The sequence below is a fragment of the Nipponia nippon genome, unplaced genomic scaffold (assembly GCF_047370975.1).
Source record: "Nipponia nippon isolate SJK-2023a ecotype South Korea unplaced genomic scaffold, ASM4737097v1 scaffold_9, whole genome shotgun sequence".
Classification (NCBI taxonomy): Eukaryota; Metazoa; Chordata; class Aves; order Pelecaniformes; family Threskiornithidae; genus Nipponia; species Nipponia nippon.
In genome coordinates this window covers 477,043-501,310 of record NW_028262413.1, presented here as the reverse complement: position 1 = coordinate 501,310, position 24,268 = coordinate 477,043, and the positions used below count along the sequence as shown (strand labels likewise).

At 38.8% G+C, this 24,268-nt stretch overlaps 1 protein-coding gene across 7 annotated transcripts in view; it reads right to left on the bottom strand.

The window, feature by feature from the left end:
* Window positions 1-24,268, bottom strand: part of CACNA2D3 (calcium voltage-gated channel auxiliary subunit alpha2delta 3) — a 458,323-nt gene that overhangs the window by 100,214 nt on the left and 333,841 nt on the right. For all 7 annotated transcript variants that reach the window (XR_015701497.1, XR_015701498.1, XM_087744701.1 and 4 more), the window contains 4 exons: window positions 23,782-23,853; window positions 22,920-23,000; window positions 18,465-18,539; window positions 5,364-5,447 (listed from right to left, as the gene is read on the bottom strand). Coding sequence is in view for 5 of the 7 variants with exons in the window: in XM_087744701.1 (XP_087600827.1) it covers window positions 5,364-5,447; window positions 18,465-18,539; window positions 22,920-23,000; window positions 23,782-23,853 (312 nt within the window). In the remaining 2 variants the exon portion in view is untranslated. The remainder of the gene's footprint in view (window positions 1-5,363; window positions 5,448-18,464; window positions 18,540-22,919; window positions 23,001-23,781; window positions 23,854-24,268) is intronic.

Here is a 24,268-nt window from a genome sequence, read left to right as displayed (position 1 = left end):
CCTCAAAACAGCTAGGGACAACAGAAAATAAATGAAAAAGGGCTTATACATAATGATTTACCTGCTGCTCTGCAAGTTAAAACTGTTACTTTTTAGATTACCACAAACACCATTTTTCAGTAACTTCATTCTAGCCTCTACATGAGCTGCAGGCTCCCAAATATGTGCTGCCAAGTCCCTTATCCATCACCTCTAAAAAGTCTTCCCTTAACACACCTATTAGCTCCCTAGGAAAGAACCTTCCTCCCAGAGGACACCAGCTGGCCCAGCCTCTCTATTGGGTGAACATGCCACGATGATGAAAGGAGCAGCAAAAAAACCCCAGCTGTCCCCCAGCCCTGCGAGCCCAGACGACCTGCAGCGTCCCTAACGCCGCGTGCACGCCACCCTGACGCAGCCGGTCTGCGAGCAGGGCCTCTGGCCTGAAACTGAAGCATGACAAGACGTGGTTTTTGAGAAATCCTCACCCTTAGCGTTTGGAGTTTGCCTATTTATCAGTTCAGGATTTTAGGGAATAAATAAGAAAGTTACTGTTTGGCAGTTATACCATCCATATATGGAAGTATTTTATTTGAATGCTTTTAGATTTACGAATGGAAGAAGTGACTTTTGCTTATATTTTTAATTAATGGCACAGATGCAGAAAGTTTAAGGTGGTTGCATCAGTTACAAAGTGAAGTTGCTATACTTGTGGGATTTTTTGTGGCAAGAAGCACCGATAAATCTTTCGCAGCTGTAATTTTCATTACAACAGGACAATTGCACTACCACTCATCAATTCACACTCCCTCTTCAGGGATATTCAAAATGCAGAATAATATTGACAAAATGAGCATTTTTATGTCTCTTCTATTGCTTATCTATCTGAACACAATTTTGGACATCATGTTCTTGCTGAATAAATAACTCCCCTTCTCCAATGCCTCATGCCAGATTGGGCAATTCAGTGAGACTTTAATGAAAAATTGTGGGGACAGTCATATCAATGCACTCTGCAGGCTTTTTGAGTTAGTATGGAGTGACAAGAGAATGACCCAACTTGCCAGTGAAATATCTGGTTTTATTCTCATGAACGAGTTGAGCATGGCTGACCTATCAAAAACTGCAAACTTTGCAGCTCTTTAAATTTAATTCTGAGGCATCTAGATTTGAATTAACAGTCTTACTCTTCTGTCAGTGAGTGTAAAAGAATAATTTTTAGCTGGAGGCATGTATAAAATAAACCATGTATTTTACTGTAGATTTTTTTTAACAATACATAATAGGCAATTCTGGAAATATTTTCCCATTTTAAGTTTGTGGTTTTGGACTTGGAGAGCTGGTCTTAATTAACCATCTACTTTCTAACATTTACAGAACAGTTCCATTTATCTTTAACATGGTTTTCATTTTTCTCCTATTGGTGCCTGCAGTTGTCTAAGACCCATTCCTCCCACAAGCCTCAGGCAAGTCATAGATTCACTACAAGGGCCTCCAAACTCTCAGTAGTGTTTAAGATCAAGTCTGCATGTGGGATTTAGAGTTTTACTTTTCTTCTTTTTTTTTGCTTGCTGTGATTACATTTCTTGGCTTTGTAATCTGGTTTCTCAGTTCTTCTGCAGTTTCATCTCCCTCCTCAAATGCATAAAATAAGTACTGCCTCAGTTGGCTTCAAGCCCCAAAACATTCATTCATGGTCTTTTTTATTTGGAAAAAATATTTCATTCAGCTAGAAATTATAATAAAAGAATTTTAAGAAGTGAGTTAATGAGAAAAAGGTTTCTGGCCAAATTGAAACTTCTTGTCTTTGGTACTGCGTATTCCCAAACTTTGCTGGAAGACACTGTTAGCTTAATAAGCTCATGCCGAGATTTCTATTTCTAATAAAATGCAGTAATGGCAAGATAGCAGGTACTGTTAACCTGGAAAACGAACTGATGAATATGTATTTACACCAACTCTATTTTATGGTGAAAAAAAATTCTGACCTTAGTTCTGCCACCTTTTCCTTATTGGATGACTAGAGAAAACCTACTTCTTCACCTCTTCAGAGTAATACGCATTATTACTCCTTCAACCAAATATCTTCCAAGCAATTGCTAACAACCCAGTTTCACTCCTATACTATGAGATCATTCTATATTCTTGGAAAACTATGTAACCATTAAATTAATGTGGTAAAAAGTAAGAAAATGTCTTAATCAGCTTCCACGTAAGTGTTTCGTGGAAGAAAAATATACCAGTAGTCTATGTTAATAAAAGCAGCTATGTGAATACATTAATTCTTTCCCTCTACAGTTGAATAAACAATGCTTTACTACCCAAGCTTGGAAAAAATCAAGAACATCATATCCAAGGCCTTGGGTGAAGCAGAGCCATATGTAGCTCGAGTCAGTAAGTTACTTCACAAAATTTTAAATCTCCTATACAATATTTACCATTTTCACTCGAAATTAACAATATTAAGGAATTGCCTATTACAACAGATCAACAAAAATAACACACACTTTTTGGACGCTCATTTGGATCCTCACATCAGAAAAGTTACATAAAGAGATGGATTTCATTACAATAATCTACAGAACTTCCTTCAAATTCCATTCTCATTCTAGCTCTAATGCCAATAATGACTCTGCCTGTAGCTCCAATATTACGTTATTTTGTATCTCCTTCTCTTTCATTCTTCTATTAGTATTTCTGACCATCAGCCCCTCTGAAGGTCTTAGTAACATCGTGTAAAGGACTTACATATTATTTCACACAAACACAAAAAACTTATAATGATATACCATTATAAAAATAGCTGTAAAATATTATTTGTTTGACATTGCATTTTTTCCTATCTAGGCATTTGCATGAAGGTCTCCCCTTGCGTGTGGCATTGCTGAAGTATTAGGACAACGTTTGGAATGTTAATACTTTTTTCTACAATATTTAACCTGCTGTTTTTTCAGATAACACTTGGTCACTAATCATCGAACAGTAGATTTGTAGGCTGTTTTACAAGACCTATCTATTGGGGGATTATTTAGCAAAGAATGCCTGCTTATTCAGGCACGCACTAGTGAATTATCGGCATTGATAGATGGGGATCATTCAAGGAAGTCATTACAACACACCTGTATTACACACGAGTACTGAAAATTGTGTTTACCACTGCCCCAAAATACAACAGAATATCTATTTTTTTCTGTTATGTATGAAATATTTATAAAAATTAATTTCACTTATGATTTATCCATTTTTTCACTCTTACACATTGGGCAACAGACCTGGTTCTTTTCTACAAATGCAATGCTCAATTTAGTCCATTTGTAATGTAGATTAACTGCTTTTCTCCTTCAAAAGATGAAACAATTGGAAAGGCTGCTTGTTCCTATGTTACAATTAAAAATACTGTTTAACAAACTTTTTTTTTAGGTGACAGGGAAAGAGTCAGATAAAACGGATGTATGTGTCTTTCTTCAAAATGTGAAATAAAACTTTTTGCAGTTTACGGATAGACAAAACTCAATTTTTGCTAGAAATTTTCAGAAAAAGTGACAGAGCTTAGGGGTCTCAAACAAAAGAAATAGAGCTGAATCTGGACTTTTTGCTTTCATGTGTATTCAAATAGAATCTCAATTATAAATAAAACTGAATTTTCAATGTCATAGAAATAGTTCAATGTTACATTAACTGAACCACTGAATTTCTACTAAGATATGGTTAAAAATGAGTGATTAAAACTGTAAAAATTAAGCAGAGAAAGTATTGGAAGAAATAAAAAGGAAAAAAAAAACAAACTGAAGAGAAATAATAAGAAAAAAAATCATGGAGGTTTAAAAGCTGTACTTAACTACAGCAATAATATTTGAAAGGAGGGAGGAAATTTTAAAAGGTCATTTGCAGAGGAACTGGTTGAGTAATACGTGATCAAAGATAAGAGAAAAGCCAAGGTATAAAACATGAAGTCAGCGCGACTGCCAAGACTGCAGAACGCTGCTACGGTATACGAAAATTTAACGAGGAAGCCTTAAATAGTGTATGCATACAAAACGGCACAAAGCTATACAAGAAACATTAAAAATAGGTTGAGTGTGCACTCCAACACAGAACCTTAAATAAGGAAGTAAGATGGCCTCCTAGGAGAGGATGAGGACAATCTATCACCTGATGACACAGACATTGCTCCAAACATAAATGAACTGTTTCACTATTCACAAAGGGGGTGGAGACAGGGAGGAATGCAAGATATATATTTTGTAAGAAAGAAAGAAAATATAGGCTTCTGTCAGAACAGGGATCAAGAAATTAGTACATCTGAAGGCTGACAAGACTCCAGGGGCAGCTGTACGTGATCCATCCCAGATTTCGGAAGGACATGACAAAGTAAATATGGGAACCTTCAGTGGATATATTCAAAACCTCTCTGGAAAAGTAGAGGTATGAGGGACTTGAGAGAAGCTAACACAATACTGATATTTGAGAAGGGATCGAGGAGACATCTATGAAAAACACAGACATGCAGTCGTGACTTTGGCAGTAGAGAACTTATGGGAAAAACTAAATTACAGGACAGAAAGGGGAACACCTGGAAAGTTATGATTTAATTAAGGACAGTCAGCACGGATTCACACAAAACGAATCATGCCTAACAAATCAGATTTATTGAGGAAGTAACAGAAAGACCAGGCAAAGGTTAAGCCATGGACATAAGGAAAGCTTTTGATACAGTACTGCAGAAAAGGCTAAGCCTGCAAGGTAAGAAAGAATAAGATAAAGATTGAACTACAGAGTAGGTGGAGCACTGAAAAATTAGTTTAACGGAAAGGATTGCGTGCGTAACAGCTGACAGACATAGAATGCATAGTTCTGCAGCTACCCATGTCTGAAATCAGGAGTCTGGAGTGAATCTGTGCTCTGAACAGAGGTCAAAGGATCCAATTTTGTTCATTCGTCTGATGTTTTTTGGTTTTGTACATTGAGGAAAAGAGCTCTCATTAATTCCTTTAAGGAAAGAAGGATCTTACGGAGAGAAGTTAAACTCATTCCTTCATTTCTGAGTTTCAGCAGTTGTCTGGGCCAGCCCTAAAGAGATAGTCTGTTCCCTTCTCTAGCACTCTATTTGCTATCCAGCAAAAATACACAATGGGATGCATGGAGAACGCTAGGGTGATGAGTTTTGCCACAGATACAAAGAGTCTGTGTTTGTGGTATATGCATATGCAAGGAAGAATCAACACAAAACAGGTATAAAATTCTGAATGAAGTAAAAGGAGCTATTGTCCTTCCCTTCCTGAGAGCAGTCAGGTGGCCCCTCTAACAACTACTTAAACAGTTTCCAGGTACAGTAGTGGGATGCAACCATGTCTTCTGACAGGGCTTTAAAACACGTCACTTACCACATCATCTCTGTCTTCCCACTCGACCTCAGAAAGATCCACACTGCTGTAGTTGGGCTTTCTTCGTTTCTTCCCCTCTTCATACTGGCATAAAAAAGGTGAAATATTTAGCACATCCTGGTTTATTTGCATAAAGATTTTGTATCAGAAGATTTTAAAAGTTTGCTGGGTGCATGCTGATTGTTTGCAATATACGTAACTAGGTAGCTGAATTCATACAAAGTGCACTGTATTGCTGCATAAATGTTGTCTGTGAACTAAAAACGTATACCACACAGGATTATTTGCACGATCTCTTGCCACGATACAGAGCTTTTCTTGACAGTCGCACTGGGAAGTCAAACTCAACAGTTGTACCTTCTTCGCTCCTTACAGAAAATACATGAGACCTTGATCTTGTACTTTAGGTTAAATGTCTCAAACTAGCTCTTTCAGCCGTACAGGAAGTTATATTTACTATAATCTTATCAACAAAATGTTTACCCATTTCTCTTTAAACAAGATAAGATGCAAGTCTTGGGAAGTACGGTGTTAACATTTGCTGATACTACATTTTATCTACAACTTCATGGAGGAAAAAGTAATATACGAATAATGATAATTTATAGGTTTTTATCACTAGTCACTGTTACACTGTAAATTGCACATTTAAAATAAACATTCTTGTGACAAATTGATTTGACACTGAGGTGCTTATAATGTAGGAAATTCTGCCCTCTGCTGAACATTCAAAATCAGAGAGCCTACTAGTGTAAGAACAAAACCCTTGCTCAGAGGAAGAAGAAGAAAGTATTTCGGAAGATCTGTGAATAAAGAACCTAACTTAAGAAAAATTATGAAAATATATTTGAAAAAAAAATTTGGGAGAGGATCAGCGTAATGTGAGATCTGGTCTTTTATCTTTTATGATGCATGTAAGTGGGAGGGAAAGCCACAAGCCCTTCTATGAAGTAAGACAGGAGACACTGGGATACTGGGAAAAATCCCCAAATTGCTTTTGTGACTCCCCAACAATAGCATCATAGAAGGACAGAAAATGTACCCACAAGGCAGTATATATAGTCGATTCTCCTCCCTCAGGGCAAGACCAACTACACCATAAACCAAACCTGTCAGTGCTTGAGACAGCCAATTCATCACTGGGGCCAGTAGGGCAGGAGCTTTCAATCACATTCTGCAGATTACAGAGCAACTGGAGAGGCCAAAGAAAAAACTTGCTCTCTGAGCATTAGGAAGGTTATTCCCATCCTGACTTTTTCCTCTCCAAATTAAGAGATTCTCATGTGAATCACACAGTTGCTTTTGTAGACCACAGTATTTAAAAATAGGCACGACAAAATCTTCCTGAAGAACAGCGAACTTTTAAAAATATTTACTACGGGATCATAATCACAAAGAGATTTTGAGATATTGGTAGCACTGTAAAGTTTCTTCTAGCACAGGCTTCACTGAGCCTCCTTAATTCTTGCTCATAACAACTTGGATACTCCAAGTATTTCTAAGGATGATTCTTTTGGGAAACTATGTTGGATAAAATCCTGAATCAATTCTCATTCTTCTTTTGAATAACAAAAAATGCTAGCAACTCTGCTGATGTAAGTCTTAGGCTAAGTTAGGCTGAGAATTTGTGCAGATGCAATTGAAGAGTACTTTCATGTGCTTTTCTTGCCCCTCTGCTAGAAGCCACCATTCTTGTAACAACAAGGTTATCTACTTCTGGGCTGATGCTATTCAACAGATGGGTAGAGAGATGTAAAGAATTTCTGCTTTCAGCACATGCTTATACACTAGACTGTGAATTCAAGCTGCCCAGTGTTACGATTCTTTCTTTCTACATGACAGCTCTGATAGCCAAAGAGATAACTATACCCAAATACTGAAGTACAAAACTTGCAGCCAATATAGTTAAATCTCACAAGAATAAAATACGAGAGAATAACATCCAGTTCATTAGCAGAGCTTGATTTTTGTGGCTATGTTTTGCAAGCCTTTCGTTACATCTGCAGCTATATCAATATTATCTTTAATCTTTACAAGGAGTAACTATGTCTTCTCTCTGTGGCTGCACCAATTAACCAAGCAAATCTTTGATCTAATTTAGTCATTCTAGGATAGAAATGGTTACAGTCAAGCTCTGAAATACTGAGAGCTCAGAAGTGTTACGTAGAAGTTAGCTGGGATCATTTGAGTAGAGCAAACAGCTCCTGTACTGGTTCCAATGTTTAATTACATCCTTACTCACAGATGTTGAAGAGCTTCTGGGCTATACTGCATTCTCAGACACATGTGCAAATCCTTACTTATGACAATAGGAGTTGATCTTGTGTGTCTGACAGCAGACGTAGGCTTCAAACATAAGGCAAACCATTTGCATCATATTGTTTATGGGGTTTGTATTTAATTTAATCATATAGATTCCACACCTTGCACTCAAAGAGCAAAAACAAAATCCAAGACCAATCAAATGAAGAGCTGGATAAAACATTCAAAGTTCTGCAGCAAAGCCAGAATTGGAAGCATTCATGTCTTAAAAATTCAGATAAGCAGAAGCAAAGCCAAAATCCCAATGCTCAAGCAAGGGTTAGGCTCTATAAGCACTTGAAGGAACTGGAAGTACAGGTCTTAAACACATTTAGGACAGGAACTAATAAAGTATTGAGATGCCTAACCCCTCAGTCAGCTCTTACACTTTAGGGGCTACTGTTTAATTGCCTACACAGGAATTCAATAAGTGAAGAGTAGATTTATGTTATAGTTCAGGAAAGGATGGCAGAGAAAACAAAAACCAACTTCCACCAAGGACAGGATACCAAAAAGTAGCAATTATTTGTGCATCTGGGTAACTTTGCTTACAAATTTAATCTTCATGAAGGTATTACCTTATTCCGAGCATAAATTTACATACCTTTATGCTTATGTAATTAGGCCCTAAACATAAATCCAAGTAGATCAAATATAAAATATTTCGTAACATTACTGTTCAATTGGCCATTCTTCTCTACCTTCTTTCTAGTTTTATTACTCAACTAATTCTTAGTAAAAGTTATTCACAGACATAGAAGCAATTCACCAGCCTTTACAAATGGCATTCATCCGTATCTTTTTCTCTGGTAGCCTAATCTAACTTTTTATCTCCGAGACTCCTAGCTGAAGTATAAAACACTGATTGAAGGCTGAAGCCAAACCCATCTGCAAGATTACTATAAAGCACTGAAACAAATTATTAAGGGACCCACTGGGAAAGATAGAAACTAGGAGCTCTACCAAATTACTCTGATTTAAGTGCATGAGAAAAAAGAGCTAGATTTAAACTGTGTGCTGTTAATCTACTTTGGCCAGTATGAAATGTGTGGTGATATTATAGAGTAGTTAACCCCTGGAGGGAAAAAAAAAAAAAAAAAAAAAAAAGATACTGAGCATTTTTTTAAATATCTGGACAGCAATACAAGCATCATTTAGTCTGCTCAAAACTACATGATAGTTCCAACATATTTTTGTTTGTGGAAAGAACACAGGAAATGATTTTGCTCGGTAATCAGAAGGAGCTTTATCTTACCCAGTATCTTTTACTTGAGGCTTGGCCAAACTCTTATAGCACTGGATGATTCAAACACCATGTGACGTATACTGTGTAAAGACTGAATCACATTTTTTCACCACCCCATATACAACCACTTACATGTGCCATTATTAAACTCTTTGATATTTTATTTATTTGAATTTCTTTAACACAAGCGGTCCCAAACCATCTGCATTGAATATGACCTGCCACGTGTCTATAAAGTCAGAGTGTAGCGATCTGATCACGGAGGGAGCAAGCTGCATCTTAACAGCTGCAAGCCTTGCGCCTAAGGTGACTGGAATTTCTCAGACGTACTCCATCTGGACAACGGGGAGGTAGGAGAGAGTAAGTTGCTGTGATAGCAGCCTTGGAAGCATCGATAGCTTTTAGCGAACCTGCTTAGACACACTTGTGGAATCATCTGTGAGAAAATATTATAGCAAGAAAGTATCTACTAAACAACAACCAAAAGCTAGAGAGGTAAAATAATTTAAAGGGAAAGCTCTTCCTTGCCAAACTACTATCCTCTGTACAAAAGCAAGGAATCAGGAACTAAAAAAACTCCTCCAATTTTAAAACATAGCATCAATCAATTAAGTTTTCATCGTTTTGGGTTAGTACTTCAAAATTAGGATAATGTATTAATCTAACCAGGATTTGAGAATGATCCCCATTTTTTTTTTTTGTTTAGAGGAGACACTTGAACATATGCATATATGTTTTGCTGAGCTTGAGTTCTACATAATTAAATACACAATACAATTGCATGTATAACTGTAACTTACATTAAGCCATCCTGTAAAGGTATTCTTGTCTACAGAGTTTGATAGGAAGGTTGTATGAACAAATATCAGAGGAAAAGCATCATTAACTGCACACTTTTCCATACAGTTTTAAATGAAGAGAGACAGACTGGTAACTGGCATTATTGCAGCTCCCTGGTCTAGCCAGTTACTCAACTACCTCCCTGCTCTAAGAATCTGGACACGAACGTTACCACTTATTTATTGTCTGGCGTAGCTCTGATCGGCATAATGCTAAGACTGCAGCTGTCTGAATGGAAACTGCGTTGAACCTGCCTTTACATGGTCAACGCAATGGCTGATACTGAGACCTTTACCAGCTATCCATCCTGGCATAAACTGCTACCGAGTCACATTATTCCTTATTGAGGCGACTGTGCAAGGGGAAAGCTCAGTTTATACCAGCTTTAGGAGCAGAATCATCTGTTTCTGTGTTTCTGTCACCAGTCCCTTCAAATGTGTCTTCTTTGCACAGAATAAGGCAGGAGTATACTGCTGCTTCCTCTGCTGCCCGCAAAGGGGGCAGGTCCCCGAGCGAGGCACGTCTCCGCAGAGAGCCATGCACTCTGCCACGTAAACGCGCACAGAAAGGAAGGGGAGGGGGGCAATTCCTTCCTATTTTTCAGCAAGGATTGTAATAATTCCAAATTGCAAATTCCTTTAAATATGGATTAAGTCCTTCAACATTAGTCCATTAACAAAATAATACTTCTATCATAAAATGCTTAGAGTTTAAATACTATGGGACAAAGACAAGATAATGGAAAATACAGTGGGAAGGCATGAGAAGGTGGGGGAAGAGATTGCTTCGATAGACTCTAGACGTCATTCTGCCCGGGGATACACGTGAAGCAGCATCCTATCTCAGTGTAGATCACTACTGCTTGCTTTTAAGCTCTTTATTTCATTTGGATTTCTTTTCCCCGCTCACATGATCCTGATTTGTCTTTTGTGATACTTTTATTTCATGATTTGCATCTAGTTCGTGGCCTCAAATGACCTTTTCTTGATCTGCACTTAATATTGAATTTGTAGAATACTCAGAGGTGTCCAGTCAAAACCAAAGTTGCTTTCTATATAAAGCTCCTTATTTAAATATTTAAAAAAGTAACATCTTGATTTTCTTCGGAAAATAGGAAGAACAACTTCCCTTTCCGAAGAGAGACTTTCATGACAAGCCTATTATTTAAGATGTTAATCCAGAAGTTCCTAGGTTATGGTTGGCAGTAAAAACCAGTTATTTTGGACTGATTTTTCGTGCCAGATGGTAGTGAAAATCTGCCAAACTATAAAATTTGCAGAAACACTGCAGAGAAAAGCTGACAACAGGAGCCATGTCATTTGCTAGGGAAAAGAGAATAACGCAATTCTAAGTTTCCAGGCAGAGAAAAAGCAGGAACAATTAGATGTACCATGTACACAGAAGAACCCTCTACCAAAGTAACAGAAGAAAATAATTTTCATGCCACGTGTACTTAAATGATTCTGTCTACTTACACTCATAACATGTGTTTGCACTTCAAATGGTGCAGTACTGTTTAAACTGATGCAACAAAATATGGAAATATACAGAGTGAGGGAAAAGCAAATAGAAGAAACGGCTCTAAGTCACACACCTACAGACTGGACAAAGAGTACATGGGCTGAGCTCACTTTTTCAGGTGGACTGCAGTTGATTAGCAATGTGACACGTATGTGATTTACCCCACTGAAAAAAAAACAATCCCTCTATTTAGGGTTTTATTTGCATTCTCAGGACTTTATCATTTGGGATTATGTAAAACTGGCAGCTGCTTGTAATTATTTGGGATTTGAGCAGGAATAATTAAAAACATCTGCCTTTATCTTAATACTACCAGACTTAAACCCATGAGCTCAGTTATACCTAACTTCAAAGCTGAAAGCAAAGAATAAAAGCAAGCTTCACATATTGCTAACAAATTTTCAGTGATTCATTTATATGTACAACCAGTTATTCAACAGCCTTCAAACCTTTAATTATCTTTTAAAGATATGTAATTTTGCACTTCTAATTAGATAGTAATTTAATGCTCTCACAGGGATTCAGATGGGCTGTCTTTTTTGAAATGTAAACTCCAATAGGAATAATCATTGGCATTCAAGTGATTGAATTCTTCAGTTATTTAAATGAACGTGAGGCATTTACACTGTTCAAATCATTTAAATATTCTGCTGTCAGCTACAGCTGTAGAGTTTTATGGAGTCGCTGAATAAAGCAAGGGTAAGTGTAGGTTATCTTACTTTCCAGGCAGGACTCCCCAGAGAGAAATGAGATTTGCTGCTTATGAAAGGCTAACACTGCTTAAGTGGGGCATTAATGTTTCCCCTGAGACGTGGATTTCTGTGTTTTTCTATATTAGGAGAAACAAATTTTCCCAGAATTTACAGCTACAAAAGACTTAATACTGATCTAGCAATCTTTAAATACTCCAGGTCCTTTAGCTTAATACAATATATTGTGACAATCAACATTCTAAGTTTGAAATGGTAACTCAGGCAGCTAAACCACCAATATGTTTCGGTGAGGGCACTGCGATATATACACGGGCTTCGATTTCTATGTGTAGCTTTCCCTATTAAGATTGAGCAAATTAAAGAAAGATGCTTATTATTTTAAAGAAAGCAATGTATCAATTGGTTTACACTGATAAAAAGAGCGTTCACATACAGCCATTTGAAAAATCACCATTACTGGCCTGCCAGAGCTTATGCTGAAAGTATGAATATATGCCTCGATCTTCTCAGAGACAAAGAATTTTGATTTAAACTCAGAAATATTACAAAATCCCTAGTCATCATGGATGTTATCAGATTAATTCATAAGTCATAACACATTCTTAATCTTACATTTATAAAAAAAATGGTAGAACGTGAACAAAAGATGCAATCTGATTCCGTAACATATGCATTAGTCTTTAAACGCGCATTTTCTTTAATTAAGGAACTCGAGCATCTTGTTCAGGAACTTCGAGTATTCTACCCTCAATGAACCTAATAATTACTGAAAACAAAAATCCCTCTTTACTCCCTGAACAAAAATACAAATTCCATTGCCAACTATGAACCAAAAAAGCCATAGACTTCACAGAATCTACTCACAATCTTGCTATTATTCACTGAAAACCACAGAAATACTGGGACTGAGAGGCAACAGTACAAACCCCTAACACCAAGTAAGATTCAGGAAGGTGTCAATCTGTGACTATGGCAGACACTAATCTTTCAGCGGCATTCCTTAATTTCCCTGCAATCCCACTGCACTTTCCTAAGCAAGCAGTATTGCTCTGGCCCCGACATGTAACAGACTACACAAGGACGGTTACAGTCGTCAGCAGCCAGCCACAATTAATATGGTGTTTGCTTTTAAGTGTATGTAAAAAGTATATATCGCTTGTTTATTACTCTTCCTTTACATTCAGTACGCTCGTTTCTTTGGCAAGCGGTAACATCATCGTGACATACTTTGCATTTTAAAATTTAATGGAGTAACACCCAGCACACCGCAAGTGCTCACAGGATACTGAAAAGTGAGCAATCAAACCCGACATAACTGTTGCTGAGAAAAAATTTTTCCTCAGGTACCCACTTCAAGCATGTGTACAGAGCTTCAGAAACCAAGTTACTGCCTTGGAAATCTCAAAATTCACTTTTGAACTCCCAAACGCTTCATTTTTTTCTAAACAGTAAGTCGTGGTTTTAAACTAAAGCTAAAATTCAAAACTACATCATACAATTTAAAATATTCTCTCGTGGAAAATAAAATACTACTCTGTAAAAATACAGACCTTTAATCAAAATGCAGCTTATAGGAGCATTCTGATACGGCGACATTAAAAAACACTGAAGTATCATTACCATCAGCGACAGTTTCTTGAGTTACCACTGGAGCATTTTTGACAGGAAATGCACCCTAAAAAGGGTGTCACGTGTAAAAACGTTTAGAACGTACTCATCCGCGACGCAGCTGAAGAAACCCAAGGCTCTGAAACGCGGCAGAAGGATGACAAGGCGGTTTTCCCGCTGAAGCCCCAGCTCAGACGAGCTCCCGGCTCCCAGCAGGGCGGCAGCCGCGCAGGCCGCGCCCCGCGCCGCAGCGCGCCTCCGCCCGCGCGCCCTGGGCGGTGCTGGGGCGCCACCGCATGGCGCCGCCCCGCAGCGCAGCCGCCGCCGCCGCCGCCGCCCCCCGCCCGCACCGCCCGGACCCCCGCCGCCCCCGCCGGCCCCCCCCCCCCCCCCCCGCCGCCGAGGGCCGCTGCCCGGGCCGGGCCCCCCGCCGCCGAGGGCGCGGCGCCGGGGCCCGCTGCGGGAGCGGTGTCGGCAGCGCCGGGGGAAGGCCGCGGGCGGGACCGGCCGGTCGCCCCTGGGAGAGAGGGGTGGCACGGCCTGAGCCGGGTTGGGGAAGGAAAGGGCAAGAAAAGGAAGGGAGACAAACCCAGAGTTCCTGTGTAGGTGAAACATACGGCTAATTTACACTCGATCATTTAATTGGCAAGGCCTCACAAGCGATCTCTTTTTATTCTCCAGAAGGCATTTCCAAGGGATTCCTCGCTCCCCGATTACCGTGTTTTATTAAGTCGTCTGTCTGTCTGTCAGTACTCCCCGGCGCCCTTCCCAGCAGCGGGTGCGCAGCAGTCCCTGCCGGCCCTCCGCGGCAGCCGCGCCGGGGAGCACCCAGCACCCACCCAGCACCCACCCAGCACCCACCCAGCACCCGCAGCACCCAGCGGCCCGTGCGCGCGCAGCCGCTCCTCCTAGCTGAATGCCGAGTTCATCCAAAAAAGCCCAGAAGAAACGGGAGAGGACTTCTCAAAAAAACCCCGTTTTAAACATAAACCCAACAGGATAATCAGCACAAACATGCAGTAATGATTAACATGCTGATCAGCATGAGATAAAAATCTGGAGCAACGGGAAGGACTCCTCCTCAGCGGCTGCCTGCTCTCCTGCCTGGCTGCTCCGCGTCCCGTAGGGCAGCGCCTGAGAAGGCAGCGGGTCGCCTCCAGGACCAACAGGCACGGCCGCCGGGGTCAGCGGCTCAGGAGCCTGCAACAGCCCAGCTTCACACCACCACAGGAAAATACAACGGCACGCGTCAGTAATCGATGGAACTCGAACGTAAACTCTAACCCGCCCAGATCATTTTAGATAATATCTTTGGTGCACCGGTTCCAGTCCTACACGCCTATTTTCACCTACTTACTGTCACAAATTCCATGGAATTTTTGCCGCTAGTTACAACGGTGTCAGGATTCGGCCTGCAATATTAATCTACGGGCCCAAGCCAGCAACGGCTTCACTCCCCAAACTCCACTGAAGTCAACAGAAGACTCCCATTACGCACTACTGACAGAACCCAGAGGTAAAAGCGACGCTTCCAAAAAAATGAAATGAACAGGCCGTGAATATATCACAATGAGTTCCCCGCAGCTGACAGCTTATGGGCTACTGCCCAACATTTTGATTCTAAGAAGAGAGACTGTTGTATAAGGTAATGAAATAAGTGGCTTCAAGATGTACACCGGGCCGAGGGACAGTAACAGAAAACCACCTTTTGCCTCATTAAAACACGCCACCATGACAGAAATGAGGAAAGAGGGTAACACCCTTTGTCAGTCTAACTTAAAGCTACCCGCTGTTCCTGGATTTCATTACCTTCTGTTTATTAAAATATCTATTCTGTAACGAATAAACACTAGTATTTTTGAAGGAAGTAATTTGCCAGACGAAAAAGGGACAGTACAGCAAATGCACGTGTGTGCAAACTCTGGCCATGCAGATAGGGAACTTTCAAATACATGTTCCTATGGCTTGCAAGTGCAGGCTGTCAGACGTACCTGTCATACCTGAAGATTACAACAGTGTTTTTAGGAATCAAGACCAAGTCATGATTTTAGTATCATGAAAGTCGGGGAATGCTATAAACAATGCATTTCTATCCAGTTTAGAATGGGATATTAAAAAAACCACATGGATTCTAATACATACAGAGCTAAGAAAAAATATTCTTAAGGTAGCGGCAATCATGAACTACAAACAATCCCCTATCACATTTTCCATTGCAACAGGTAAAAATTTTGAAGACAACTTCTCCCCAAACTGGCATTTCCCACAAAAAAAAAAAAGTTTAATATAAAAAGTTTACATGAAAGCACATTTCAGCATTTTAACCACTGAGGTGAATTAACGTAACTAGTCTAATATGAATTTTCTAATAGCAAATGGTAGGAAAAGGTACAGAATGCTATGACAGCCAAATTTCAGATCTAGCCAATGTGCTTGTAGCTTTGGCTCTTTTAAGCAACTTTTAGGTTATGTCTACGGCGCAGCTGGATGTGAGATAAAAGCAAAATTACACAAATAGTCACTTGATATGGACGAGCTAGCTAAGGTGGTAAAGCGGTGAAGAGGCGGCAAAGAGACCTGAAGGTGCATTAAAAATCTTTGTATATAATCCACGTGCTCTAAGGAGGTTTTGTACAGCCCCTATTGCTGCCTCTTCTCTACTACGGTTACCAAGTGAAGCTCAGCAGGCAATCTCAGTCAGAAAAGGACACAACATGGAAGAATGGATAAATAAGGTGTCAGAAAAATACAGAGAACATGACAACAAAATGCCAAAATGCAAAGAAGAGTAGAAAACCTGTACAGCAAGAATGAAAATATTGGTTGTTTATTGCGATGAGATGATTAAACGAGAGAGCAATCACAGATAATTACACAAAGTAAGAAATGGAAAAGAAAAAATAGATCAGGAGCTTCTGCTTTCCATATTCATAATAAGAACTACTTCTAATGGAATTTAAAAATCAAATTCAAACTAAAAACTGTGCATAAAATGGTTACAATATGAAAAATCACTACTATGAGAAGTCAAGCAGACTGACAAAAATGAGTATCTTAGTATGGATAGCAAAGTATCCACTCTAATGAGTCTTAATGTTAAAATGTCAGACCCAAATGTTTATGAGCAGCAGCCTATCTGAAACCCTAAAAGTTATACTGACTGCTGCGAGATTTTCCACATCCTCTTACTCGGCTCCCGCATCTTCCCCAGGGACAGTCCCATGTTGGACACTGCTGGAAATGGGATTCTGGACTAGATGGGTCTAGGTCAGTCTCATAAAGCCTACACTTGCATACTTCTCAAGTATGTAGTATCTTGTAGAGACAAAACACATTTTGACTGAGGAGTGAAATGCTTAGGTATCGATTTAAGAGTTTTCTGTCTTCCTTAAGGGTAAACTGCTTCTACTGAGGCTGGAAGTTTTTCACTCCCTAATGTTTATATATTTGGGTAGCAGAGGTCCCAATTCCCATAAAGAAGATACAAATTCATCGTTATGAGAAATCATCTGTGGGGAGTGTAGAGGTAGAAAAAAACCAGTCACTGGAGCACGTTAATGTAACTGACTGCCTATACCTGGATAGCGAGCTTTAGCGACTCGCCATCGGAATGGTAAAAAAGCCAATGGGATAATTTGCAAGAGCCATTTCCGAGAATTATATTGCTTATTGGTCAGTAATGTGCCAAATTCTCTGCATGTATTCTCTTCCTTCCCACAGTTGTGAAAAATTCTACCATCCAGAATCATGGGTGATATTTTTAGAAGAAAAATGACAATTAAAGCATTTATTTTAAAATTCCTTCCAAGATACTATAGTGGCTGCTTTACCATTACATTGTCTGCCCGTTTTACAGTGAAGTTACTAAGAAAATGTTTTTCCATTCACCCATGCAAGTTTCCCTGTTGAACTTTTCATAAGCTCTACCCCAGTTAAAAATAAATGGGGAAAAAGTGCAAATACAAACGTTAATTGTGTAATTCCTAGCACAAATCTTAGAAGAACAATTTCTTTTGCTGAATGAAAATATCAGATATGCTACTGACTTAATAAATCATGCTTTTCTTTTTAGATGAAATTAGAATTCATTTTGGATGAAATTTTAGATGAAATTATCCATCCAATTAATGTTTCTGTTTTCTACTAAAATACTGTTGAAATCGGACATTACTGGAAGTGCCTGCATGAGAACTACATATGGTCTCCATGTGCATACAGCAGTGGAATTACTAATACCGACGCTTTGCTAGGAGTTGATAGTGATGGAACGCTTGCAAGTGCTGTTCCTGAACAATGATGCAATCAAGAACGTACCAGTTCTCTAGGGTGTTAAGTTGATAAACATTTGCGTAACAGGCACTTCTATTTTTCTTGCTGTGATTAATGCAAACAAGATGATAAGGGAAACTAAAGGTAAAATTTGCTGTTATTTCTCTTTTAGTGCAAAAATCCCTTGTGCCCCTATTTTGCTTAAGAATATGCTGTATTGAAATTTCTGCGCATATATTAAATTAGCTTTAACAATTTAACATGACAAATAGGGGTTATTACATAGCAATAGAGCATTCCAGCATTCTGTTTCAATGTAAAATGAACATAATTATAGCAATTTTTGGCTTTGCCGTTTTGCAGTAATAGGGGCCTGCATCTTTTGCAGAAACAACTCGTATATTCATTTTCCTTGATTTCTTTCATGCTAACCTTTGTTTCCAGAGGTAAATTTACCAAGAATTATAATGTGTTATAAAGCAATATAAAGTTACTGGTCTGTTGTAGTTATTTTTTTAATGAATATTACGTTATTCACACCAAAAGAAAAACAAATACAACATACATAGCTAAATAAAATAGATCAGTAAATAGTATTCTTACCAAAGGCCTAAGTTCGGGATGAGTCAAAATGTATCCATTGTTTGTAATTGCAAAAGCGTACCCATGAATACCTAACTGTAAGAGTAAATGAGAAAGAAATACTAATTAGTATGGTCTTCAGGAAATTCTTAAACACAAAAATCAAGCAAGAATTTAGTTATCCAGGGCATAAAGCTGTCATTCATAACCCTTACCCGCAGAGCATTTCATTATAACATATGCAAAGCTCTGATCCTTGACATTTTGTGAAAATGAGAACCTGTCATTGTGATGAATTCAGCATATAGCAGAATTTTAAAATGTCACACACACTTTGCTATCTAGGGCATTTATTTCTATGTGCCTTAGAGTCAATTAGGTATACACATATATATGAGACACCGTAGCACGTGCCAAAGCAAAGGGATACTGGCATTTAGTAAATTCACATATTCCCAGGAGTGGCTGGGTTCAGCTTACTTCACTTGTTCAAGAGATGTTGTAAAAGAATCATTTAAATCAATGGTACTGAATGTGCAGTTATAGTGAGCAAGCAGGGGCCCCGTCATATGTCATATTTACATCTTCCAGTCTTAAAGGCATTTTACCTCTCTCTTAATTCAAGTTCTTCTGGAGCCACAGAAGAAGGCATATTTCTACTAAAGAAACTCCTGTAAGTGTACATATTTGTACCGAGTAGAGCTATGGGAGATCATTTGAGAGAAATTAAATGCTTTATGAGGCCTAACGGTATATGTAATCAAATCATAGAATCACAGAATCATTAAGATTGGAAAAGACCCTTAAGATCATCGAGTCCAACCGCTAACCCAGCACTGCCCAGCCCACCACTAAACCATGTCCCTCAGCACCACATCTCCCTGGCTTTTAAATCCCCCCAGGGATGGGGACTCAGCCCCTGCCCTGGGCAGCCTGGGCCAGGGCCTGACAGCCCTTTCGGGGAAGAAGTTTTTCCCAATTTCCAACCTAAACCTCCCCTGGCGCAGCTTGAGGCTGTTGCCTCCCATCCCATCGCTTGTTACTGGGGAGAAGAGACTGACCCCCACCTCGCTACAACCTCCTTTCAGGTAGTCTAGCACTGTACTTATTTAAATAACAATACTACTCTTTTAACAATATGCCTATTGCACAGTCGATTGCACCCACTGAATGCAATAAACGTACCTTCAAATCATTCGTGTGGTCATTCGAACATCCCTTCTTAGCATAAACTTGCTGCTAATATAGAATCTTTCTGCAGCGTCAGTATGTAACTTTTAGCATGCAAAGAGTACATCTCACTATACTTTCTCAGCCATTTTTTTTTTTCAATTCTGAAGTAACGTAATATAAAATCCCATACATCTTTATTTAAGCACCTTGATGCACTGAGGTATTAAAAAAACGATCAAACAAACAAAAACCCAAACTCCAGAACTATCTTGCTTTGGTATTTACTTTACATTTCTCACTACTAACAACCTTTTTATTTTACTTCAGTATATTCTTAAATGCTTTGCTGAAGTGGGTCCTTAGGAATTTGTCTGGCATAAAGCAACGTGAGCAAGGTTGACAAGTCAGAATAATTTCTAAGAGGCAAGTAGGACAGCAAGTCTGTTGGCTTCTGTAATTTTCTGGAAATATAAACCAGAGTATGATATTATGGCAAGGTCACAGAGAAAACACACCAGGTAGATTTATACCATCTCTCTGTGAATTACTGTATATGGTCAACTGTATCTGCCATAGAGAAGATTGTTTCATAAATTAGCGGTTTTCCTAAAGCAATAAACTTGAGCGAAAGTAATAGAAGGTGATATGTTCTTGGCACCTTTTCATAAAGGAGGGATAACCAAAATAATAACAGTGAACATATTTTACCTATTATAGTATGACAAGTGACCTAGCTGTTGGCTAAGTATCAGATCTCAAGTATAATTGTTTGTGTTGATAACTGCAGAATGACATCCAAGCAATGGAAGTCAGGTAAGGAAACAAATGTGGGTGGTATACTTCACAGGAAAAAATATTTGCCTATTTGAAGCATACCCAGACTCCAAGGGTAGTATTTTATTGCATGTTGTGCAACACGGGGAACTGCACATTCTCTTCACTTAAAATGCTTTGGTTTGAGAGGTACTACCACTTACATCAGTATTGCCATTTTAAACCTTGAACTCTGTCTCTAAATGACAGATTCAGAAACGAAAAAACTTTTTCTAACTGCTGTAAAATGCCACATGAAAGCCAAGTATTACTAAATCCAACCCTACCTTATTCAGGAGAAACTGCCACTGACATCTGGGGAAGTTTAGTCTAGATAATGACTGCTGAAAATAGCTTATTGTTATTATCCATCTTCCTCGGTATAAAATCTACCTCATCCAAGCTGAGAGAATTCCAGGTCAGCAGAATTCTATTTGCAACCAATCATTTTATATCCCCGTGTGAATTTTATTTCACATGCTGCCTCTACAGAAATGGGTCCCAGGGGTGATTATGCTCTTGCAATTGCATGGTCTTTTTACTGTTCAGAAATGTTTATGGTATGTGAGACTGGAAGTTATAACTCAAGTGATTTCACTAACCTCACTCTATTGCATGGTATTGGTGCCTCCCGTAATAATCCTCCCTTGCATTACATCCCGCAATATAAAATGTACCTTCAAATAAAAAGTCTAATATTCAGAAAGAGGATCGTATATTACTTCCACAGAAAACTAAGTCTTACAAAATATTGTATCATAAGACAAAACCAGAAATTTTAATTTTCCTGCCTATCTTCTCCTTTTCTGAATCACTCTAACTCTGCTGCAATACCTTCAGGCCCCACACTCTCTCTATAGGTTCTTGTATTCAGACTATGTCCAAATCTTACAGATGACTTCTAAATAACATCGCTGTGATATGGCCTTTTCTGTCCGGCCTTGCACAGCCAGGCTTTCATTTCTGCAGTTACCACGTTGTTCTTCCTTCTTATTACAAATGAAACTTGCTCTACCCATAGCTCCTTAGAAGGCTGCTCCAAGGATTGTTTCCATTGCTGCAAATTTTGCTCCTTTCTCTTCTACCTTCTACCGATTCTATATTTCTGCATACACAAAAGCATCATTATAAGTTGTGGCTAACTAACTTTGGTGGTTAGTGTGCTGAGACTGTTCTGTTATTTATCCTGACCAGCAATGTCTCTGTTCGCTATGTTCTGATACCAGTGTGTAGTCATCTGCTGCCTCTTCCCATAGTCTGCAAACTTTTTTCCAGCTGGGACAGCCTTTCTGATCTGTGTTGGCAAAGCACCTAGCCTAGTGGGATCCAGGTCCCAGGAAATTACTCCAGTACACCTTATCAACATTACTGCCAGTATTTTATGCATTATTTTTACCAAAGTCTCATTTAAACGTTCCAGTTACTGCACATTGATCTACAAAATCATTTGGTAATGGCTAATGTATTCAAATTAGAATTAAAACCGATAGGAGGATTTTTTTTTCCTCCTAACTAGAATTTACAAAAACTTGTAGGAATATTCAAAGGCACTCACAATTCAGCTTATTCCTCCACCCTCTTAGAAATCAGTAAATGAGAGCATGGCAGCCAATTAAGAGGAAAGCAGGATATACGAATTTATGCTCGGTACAGGTACGTGTCAAAATGTAGCTATTCCAATAGCTGGCCTCTTTAGTAAAGGCTGTCTATGGTATTGTGTTGTGCTTATTTGTCTTACAAAAAAATTCCGCTAGGAGTTACATGGAAAACATTCATTTCGTTTTCATTTGTGAATAAAACAGCACTATAGTAAAGCATTTCAGACACAGAGAAGTAGTGAAATGCTAATGTATTGCATCAAATTTAAATGAAAAGTAACTATAACTTTGCATTTGCCTGAAGCCTGCTTTTACTGAGTTACAAATGTTTCACAGTAGATGAAGTGCATCAAATTTTGAAAACTTTTATGATAATTATTTTTTAAGAATTTTATAATAGAGTTGTCTCTGACTTTGGAAAATTAAGTAGAGGGAAATACCTAGCAAATACTGGGTAGGAGAGAAGGAACCACTAGTCTGGTTAGGCAGGAACTCGCTCGAGTTCCTGAACTGTGCCACCTGCTTTATTCAAGGAGACAACTAATGTGGGACATGGAATTGGGACAGGAAGAGCTACATATGGGCAGGAAGCCTAAAGCCATGTCAAGGATAGGTTTTCATACAAAGTTATGCAAACTTTCAGCATGAATTTCTGGTTATATTGTGTGGGTGAATCATTTCATTGATTTTATTACAGACAATACTTAATATTACCTTCTAGAGCACGCTGTGATCTGCAAAAACGTGAAGATCAAGCCATATATTAATTTTGGTACTAAAAACTGCACTTGATCCCAGGTCCAATGACATTTGGCAATATTAACATGCTAAATAAATTATGTTATATTACAGATATTATACTGAGTATAAAGGACATACATTTGTGTATTACCTTGTATTTTGGAATAGTTTTTAAAAGCTCTTTTACTGGAACATCGGTGCCAACCACGCCCAGAAGAATCCCTTTGGATCTCTGAAAAGAACAATAAAATATACACTCGGAACAACAATAATAATGAACATTCTCACCGCTCATTTCACATTGCAGCTACTCTGCAGAAGTGAAGAGATAACAGACAAATTATTTAAGAAGTGGGGAAAGCGGACGCTGGTACAACTCATCTGATGAAATAGTCATTTAATCAATACTATTGCTCCTTTCTACTTCACCTGCAATTCACGTAGAAAGGACATGCAAACTTTGAGAGCTATTGAGTCCCTCAACAGAAAACTTCCTCATGCAAAGTAGATTGTTAATTAAAAACCACTGTTAAAAACGTTACTCCCTTCTTTCCCAATTTCTCCTGCCATTTGATAAACAAAAGAGAAATATTAAGCATTAAGGGGAAAGTACATGTAATAACCACCTGTTAAATTAGTGAAGATAAACAGATATATACGTAACATACATATGACTAAATTCTGAGTCTATGGAACAGGGTATCAGTGCAAAGAAGAAAAGAATATAGATTATTTGCTGTAAAAAGATAATATAAAAGTAAGAAAACCCTAAGCCTAGCATCATCTGAGATTTTCTCTTAGACATAGCATTTCATTATTTTACTATGGTTTCTAGAGTATAGTTATTTGGGATTATTTGTCCTCATTTTTATGCTAACAAAGGGATACTAACTGCAGACAAAATAAGAGGAGAAGAAAAATTTTTAGAGTAGGCTAAAATCTTATTAGGTCCCTGCAACAACTTCACTGCAGTCACCCCACTATCACATGACAGAAATAGTCTGAGTACTTACAGTCTCATTTTGCTTACTAAATACTGGCATGGCAACAGTTGTCATCAACACCAATCCCTGATCGTCAGCAAGCTATATTTGAAAAAGAAATATTGTCTCTGAGAACTAAGGAACAATTACAGACATGTGATTGCATTTTTCAATGACATTCTCTTCATTTTAAATGAGATAAGGCAGTTTATCTAAATGACGCTTATGTAGTTAGACTTGCAGTCAGTGCAGCCGAGCCCAGCCCCAGCCCCAGCTCGGCTATACCAGCCCTGCCCACCCCACCACCTGCACTGGCAGGAAAGATGTCTCATCTTCTTCCCTGTTGCAGTCTCCCGTGAGATACACGAAGGGGCTGAAATGTGGATTGTGGAAGCAGCATGTGCAGTAGCAAAGCAGCTGGAGCTCTGTTCTACATCTTTCCCAGCATCAGCTCTGCCAACATTGCCTCAGGCTGTTTTCTCCCAGCAAGAAACAAGAGGTCATGAGCTGCATGCAC